A 7061-nucleotide genomic window follows, 5' to 3' on the forward strand; every position below is an offset into this window, starting at 1 on the left:
TCGTCGCTCCCGGAACGGCCAAGCCATGAGCCAATAAATGCGAGTTAACCCAAAGCATGGAGCATATACATACATGACCCGTAACTGTAAGAGAGCCCTCCCCATGAAACTCGATTGAATGCCGGCCGGGATGGAAATGACCCGTAGCTTTCGTCGGTGTAATCAGTGATCACCGGCGACACGCGTTGGTGTTGCTCGCGAGCTTGCCCAATGCAACCCCACACTCTATTTAACCCCACCACACCCTTTGCCCAGACGCCCACAAAAAAATACAAAGTGTAGTGGAAGGGAAGAAGAAGGTGAGGAGAGGAGAACCGGCCGCCTCCCCTCCGCTCCCACCGCGCTTAAATGCGGTTTGTTTTGGTGGTTTTTCCGTAGGCGCGCTGCCCGTTTACTCTTACAAAAGCCTCGCCCGCCTCACTCCTCTGCTCCAGCCAGCCAGCTACTCCCGGTAGCGCACCCACCCCGCCTGCCAGTGACAGTGCCCAGCGCCAGCGGCCGGCGCGCACGCACCGGGACGTGAGGGCGGTCCGTCGAGGCGGCAATGCACATTGCCACGTGCGTGTGGCAGGAGAAGGCGGCGGCCATGGGCGCGGCGGCCGGGGGCAGGGCCGGCGAGTGCAGGGTGTCGCTCGTGGCGCTGCTCGCGGCGGCGGGGCGCGCGCTCAACTGCGTGGTGAGCTTTGTGGTGTTCTCCTTCCTCGACGTGCTGGACATGGTGCTCTGCCTGGTGTACAAGGTGGTGGACTACGCCGTGGAGGCCGAGTGGAAGCCCTGCTACTGCTCCGCCGCGGCGCGCGAGGGCGGCGGCGGCGGCGGCGTAGCAGGCGGCGCAGCGGGGGCGAAGGGGGCGCTGTCGTTCGTGGCCCCGCGGGCTGCGGCGGCGGCGGGGCCGAAGGTGGTGCGGCTGTCGTCGTCGTCGGCCAACAAGATGCAGCTGGAGGACGTGTCGGACACGCTCTACGTGCGCGCCTCGCTGCTCTCGGACGCCACACGGAAGCCGGGCCCCATCGCGCCGGCGCTGACCGTGAGCCCGGCCATCGCCGAGCTCATCCGGGGCAAGATCGACCGCGCGCCACGCCCGCCGCGGCAGGCGCCCTGCTGGTCCGACTGCGACTGCAAGATGTGCCACTCGTGGAGCACCGGCTCCCGCGCCTCCCACCTCTACGTGCACGTGCAGGCCCCGCCGCCGCCGCCGCCGGGGGCCGGCGAGCAGGAGGCAGTCATCTTCATCCACGGCTTCATCTCCTCCTCCGTGTTCTGGACGGAGACGGTGTTCCCGGCGTTCAGCCTGGCGGCGCGCGGGCGGTACCGGATGTTCGCCGTGGACCTGCTGGGGTTCGGGCGGAGCCCCAAGCCGGCCGACTCGCTGTACACGCTGCGGGAGCACCTGGAGATGATCGAGCGCTCCGTGCTCCAGCGCTACCGCCTCAAGTCCTTCCACGTCGTGGCGCACTCCCTCGGCTCCGTCCTCGCCCTCGCGCTCGCCGTCAAGTACCCCGGCGCCGTCAAGTCCCTCACGCTCCTCGCCCCGGTACGTATACGTTTCCCAGCCACGATGCGTGCCGGTGGCAGTGCCTGTGCCGTGTCCACCACCAGCTAGGCTAGCTGTTGCTGCAGCTGCGCATACGGAGTGCATGAACTTGCCATGCATTTAATCGCCGAACTCCGTCTCCCCGGCCCTGCCGACCAACTTCCATTAATGGACTGCCATAATACTTGAGTGGCCTGTGATCACGTAACAATTAAAGCCACTCACTCGCTCGGCATGCGAATCACCTGGCCTGCGCTAACAAACTCTGCGCACTTTGTAGTAATATTCCATCAATCGTGTCCGTTTTTACACGAACAAATGTGTAATAGTTTAAGTTTGTGTGATGGATGGTGGTGGTGCAGCCGTACTTCCCGGTGCCGGAGGAGGAGGCGGGGGCGGCGACGCAGTACGTGATGCGGCGGGTGGCGCCGCGGCGGGTGTGGCCGCCGATCGCGTTCGGGGCGTCGATGGCGTGCTGGTACGAGCACGTGAGCCGGACCATCTGCCTCACCATCTGCAGGCACCACCGGGTCTGGAACAGGCTCTTCAGGATCTTCACCAGAAACAAGTAAGCCAACCGCCTCACCTCCTGCATATATTATATTATTTTAACTTTACTTTACTACTCCACCATCGTGTAGCATATTTTCTTGTCCTTCTTTTCCCGGTGGCACCACATATACTCTATATATATTTCCCAACCATCTGACCTGCCTGTCCTGGCCTGCATGTTCCTCGGCCGGTCCCGTGACAACCCAGTCACGATAAGTAACTGCACTAGAACTAGATAGACGTACCCCACGCACAAACGGTCGCCGTGCGCACAGGGAACACCCACACACACACACGGGCAGCACAGTAAACTACTTAAGTTGAGCTCGATCTTGCAGTTATGAATCTCTTAGTAGTAAGTTTTGAAATGAAAAAACACAAAGCTTTGAAACGAAAACACATTGCTGCGGCATTCAATGGGCGCGAGACTGGCGGATGAGCCACAGCTGTCGACCCCATTCATGGCGCCACGAGTCTCCCTCCGATCCCACGGCCTTTTCTCTGCGTACGTACCCGCCGCTGCTGCTGCAGGAACGTCCAGAATTTGTCTTTAAAATTGATGAAGCAGACTGGCTATGCGAGGAGACGACTGCGACGGCGACGCCTTTGGGCTCACATCGAGGGCGATCGCTGTCGCCGCCGCGCGGTATCTTCCCTTCAATGATCGCCCCCAATTGTTGTTCGGTAGCAACAGTGGGTGCATGCTGTAGCGTTCGTCCCGCCGGAATTCATTAGCACCCGCCACTCCAACCAATCCGTGTGTCAAGTCGTCGTGCACCCTGATGATCACCATGGGTTTTCTCCGTGCGCGACGCTGGGTACAGTAGCGGCACCAGGAGTGGTACGTGGTGCCTGGTGGGTGGGTGGGAGCGTAGTACGTGTGGTCGTGTGGAGGATGGATGCGTGCATGCATTTTTGGCTCGGGCGCGGCAGTCGTGCACGTAGGTGAGCGCGCAGCCGGCGCCTAGATTGGCGGTGGCTCACCACCCGGCCATAAACGGCAGCCCGCCGGGGCCCCGCCCGCCATGACCCGCACTTACGCGCCACGAAACAAGACGGGCCGCGGAAAAAGTCTTCGGCCGGTACACTTACCCACCATCGCTTGATCCTCTTTTTCTAGCTCGATCGATCGATGAGATGCCACGTGTAGTGGTATGTGCCACTGCTCTGCCCTCGCAGTCACACCCTCTGCCCTCCTCGTGTTTTCTGGTTGGGAAAAACAGCTGCTTCGCGTCCAAGAATATATGCCTCGTTTTCCCGCACGCCAAAAAAAGAAAAGGAATATATGCTTGGTCACTCTAATCTATTCTAACCTAATGTGATTAACGAGGAAAGAGCGTCGTTCTCTCTCAGAGAAGCTGATGCGGGGGGCAAGTCTCCCGCCGTCAAAAGTAAAAGCTGATATACCATATGCTAATTCGTTTTTGCCGTCCCGTTTTTGGTCGCAAAGAGTACTGTATGTAGTGGAGTGCGGGTGCTAAAGTGAAGTGAAGTAGGGGGCGTTTGGTTTTAGGTCTTGCATTGCCACATTTTGCCATATATTTTTTCTAAGCTTGCCTAAGGTTAGTTCATCAAAATGGGAGCCACAAGTTGGCAAGCGTAAGGGAATCTTGCCGCACTTTTTTATGTGTATGCCATGTGAGGCCTTAGTGTGGCTTGAACCACACACTCGCCTAAGTTGGTAAAATTTTCCTAACCTTAGGTGTGGCAACCTTTGGCAAAGTTAGTCACAAACCAAACAGCCCGATTCGGTGCGTGGCCACGCGTACGTGGCTGGGGTGCATGTTGTGCAGCTGTGCATGTGCGCGGGGCGGGGGACGTGTCGTCTCGACGACGGTGAGTGCCCAGCTAGCTAGCTAGCTGCTGGTGCCTTGAATTGCTTCGGTTGTGGAGTCGTGCGGTCGATCGATCGGTCCATGGGCGGACCTAACACGACCAAACCGCATGTCTTGGCGCACGAAAGGCCTCCTCCTCCTTTACCTTGTTTAGCCTAGCTAGTGGCTACATGGTGGACACTGCATGCATGCATGCATGCTTGCTGCTACGTACGCCCAAATTAATCAAGTGGGTGTACAATACAACGTATTCAACTATTCATGGCTTGGCCCAGCTCACAACCACAAAGTTGCATGCTATCTTCATGTACCTCTCGTTGTCTCATCGTCTACTTGTGCATACTGTACGTTATAAAAGACGGTGCGTGAGTCGCAAAGTCTTGTATGTAGGATCATACTGTACGTATAATTGTCCGGCGACTAGCTAGCTAGGACGAACTAGTCACATGGCCGGCCTCATGAGTCGTGACTTCACTTGCCTAGCTTTGCAATTCACCAATAACTGCTGAGCCAGGGCAAATAATGCATACTCCCTCCTGCTGGTGCGTGCTATACCACTGCACTGTACTGAAGGTAACCTGAAAGCTAGGTCATGGAGGACAGTGTAGGGGCAATGAATGAGCGTCTCACCCATATGCATGCATGCATGCATGCATGACTGACTGAGATCTAGGGAGTTAAGTTTGGCTCCAAGTCGCAATTTTTATTACTGGATTGCGCAAGTACACACGCATGATAGGGCCATACGTGCATGGTCCAGCAGAAGGCAATGCAAGTGGACGGAGCGAGTGCACCAGTAACGGGTTCCAGTTATGGTTGTATCACATGCTGCAACCAGACGGCACCATGGCAGGCGATGCGAGCACGGGGCAAAGCATAGATTTTTCTTCTCGTTTTCCATTAGTGGCAGCGCTGTACTCCTGCTCGCCGGCACATGCACGACGCATTTGCGTATATGGAGTGAGTATGTGAGTGGGTGAGTGAATGCCGGGCTCTAACTGACTGTACTGTGCGTGTGTGTGTTGATGGATGGATTGCAGGATGAGGACGTTCCTGATCGAGGCGTTCATGTGCCACACCCACAACGCGGCGTGGCACACCCTGCACAACATCATGTGCCTCAGCGCCAGCAAGATGGGCGCCTACCTGGACGTGGTCGCCGGGCAGCTGAGCTGCAAGGTGGCCCTCTTCCACGGCCGCGACGACGAGCTGCTCCCCGTGGAGTGCACCCTCGCCGTCGGCGCCCGGGTGCCCCGGGCCCGCGTCACCGTCTACGACAACAAGGACCACATCACCATCGTCGTCGGCCAGGAGAAGCTCTTCGCCGCCGAGCTCGAGGCCATCTGGCGGAGCGCCGCCCAGGACTAGCGCCTCTGCCTCTCTGCCTCTCTCTCGACCTCGTTCGCCAACCACCACATGCATGTACAACCCTAGTACTGCTACTACTACTTCAGCTACAGTGATCATCAGCCAGCAACAGTGCACAGGAGGAGGAGGAAGAGAGGAGGAGATTAATGGCCCGTGAGAAAGATTGCAATAACGATTACCCTGCATGCGAGAGCAGATGCAGCAGCAGCGGCCAGCCAGGCCTAGTAGGAGGAGGATGGGACATGGTAGAGCAACTCTGGCATATCCTCTCCAAGAACTATAAATACATACAGCTGTATCATTTCCATTTTCTTCTTCTTCTTCTTCGTTTTTTTTCTCTCTTTTCTCCCTGGTAATTAATTAATTAATGATAAAGTGTACTTATGATTAATTGTTTGATTGGACCAGCTTGGCCAATTGTCGTCGTCGTCGTCGTCAGCAGCCACACAACTGTAATATAATACTGTAGTATATATATACTATGAGATGGAATGGAATGGACACTTTCAAGGCCGAATTGATTAAGCTGCCGAAGTTGGTTTGATGATTCCTGTGATGGGACGGGTGCTTCGTACATGAACATGGCCTGCGTTGTGTTGTGACAGGCACGGATTGCTCCGTCGGGGCCTGCTCGAATTTATTTCTAAATTGGGCGAGAGAGACCAGCATCGCAGTCCAATTGATCGCCACCGGCTTTGTCTGTCAGTGTCTGCCTCCCCCCGATGTGCTGTCTTTTTCGATCCTGTGCGTGCGTGAGGCTCCCTCTAATATACAGTATATATATTATCCTAATGATCAGTAACTACATCGTCCTTTCAGAAACAAAACAGCCTCATTTTACGCAAACTGTTGAATATTCGCCGCTGCTATATATGCTTCTGAACTTTCACGCTTCATCATACTTTGCCTCTACATCTCCTTCAGATAAAGTTCATTCTGGAGAACAGAAGGACCATCTATCAATCTCCTCCAGCAAAGTGTTTCTGTTAGAGCATCTCCGAGACGACAAAAACCCTACATCCCTGCCCTGGATCGCCCTCTTGCCAAGGCCGGGTAGTGGTACAAGACCACCCCGTTGTTAGAGTATCTACAGCCGGCGCCTTAAACCGGCCTCAAACGTCTGGGTCGTCCACCCGATCATTGACCGGTCGCAATTTTTTGTCCCAGACTGACGCCTCAAACGGGCCTTAGATGCCCGGGTTGACCGGCACCCACATATCCAGCCCAAACATGGGATGGATATGGGGTGTCACGGGCACGCCCGGCCGCGTCCGCCTGACAAGCCCGGCCCATCACCGACTCCATGGCTGTCCCACAAAAAACCCCATCCGGCACATCGCTCCAAAATCCTAGCTCACTCACTTCCGCTCTTGCTCCGTCCTCTCCTCTCCCCGCACCGATTCCAAACGAATTCGGCTCAATGCCGAGTTCCGGCAGCCGCTCCGACTCCGAGCTGGATCCGGACTATGAGCTTGCCCTCCGCATCGCCTTGGAGCGGTCTAAGGTGGAGACCGAGGGCAACTCCGGATCTGCAGCCTCGCCGCAGACGCAACTTCCCCGTAGGCGCTGGCCCCTCTCGGTCCGTGCGCAACTCCGACAGGCGGCCTGCACAATCCTTGCCTCCCCTAAGCCATCCCCTGCCCCCGTCGGCAGCTGCTCCCCCATGTGGGCAGCGGTGGGTTCTTGTGCCCGCCCCGCCGGCCCGGACGCGCCCGCCGCGAGCTGCTGTGGGAAAGGGAGAGGAGGGAGGCAGAGCAGTTTGTGCGCCGCCG

At 57.1% G+C, this 7061-nt stretch overlaps 1 protein-coding gene across 1 annotated transcript; it reads left to right on the top strand.

The window, feature by feature from the left end:
• The first annotated feature begins 250 nt into the window (after window positions 1-250).
• Window positions 251-5806, top strand: LOC123165252 (probable lysophospholipase BODYGUARD 1). The gene is made up of 3 exons (XM_044582884.1): window positions 251-1534; window positions 1897-2102; window positions 4962-5806. Exons 1-3 carry the CDS (start codon window positions 545-547, stop codon window positions 5287-5289), a joined length of 1524 nt encoding a protein of 507 aa, XP_044438819.1. The 5' UTR covers window positions 251-544; the 3' UTR covers window positions 5290-5806.
• The last annotated feature ends 1255 nt before the right edge of the window (window positions 5807-7061 follow it).

Source organism: Triticum aestivum, chromosome 7D (genome assembly GCF_018294505.1).
Source record: "Triticum aestivum cultivar Chinese Spring chromosome 7D, IWGSC CS RefSeq v2.1, whole genome shotgun sequence".
Classification (NCBI taxonomy): Eukaryota; Viridiplantae; Streptophyta; class Magnoliopsida; order Poales; family Poaceae; genus Triticum; species Triticum aestivum.

What these genes read in the sequence shown, in the direction of transcription:
- LOC123165252 (XM_044582884.1), top strand. Translation starts at nt 545, where the DNA reads ATGCACATTGCCACGTGCGTGTGGCAGGAGAAGGCGGCGGCCATGGGC. An exon ending in CCCTCACGCTCCTCGCCCCG is followed by an intron (nt 1,535 to 1,896) that starts GTACGTATACGT and finishes GTGGTGGTGCAG; the next exon opens with CCGTACTTCCCGGTGCCGGA. An exon ending in AGGATCTTCACCAGAAACAA is followed by an intron (nt 2,103 to 4,961) that starts GTAAGCCAACCG and finishes GATGGATTGCAG; the next exon opens with GATGAGGACGTTCCTGATCG.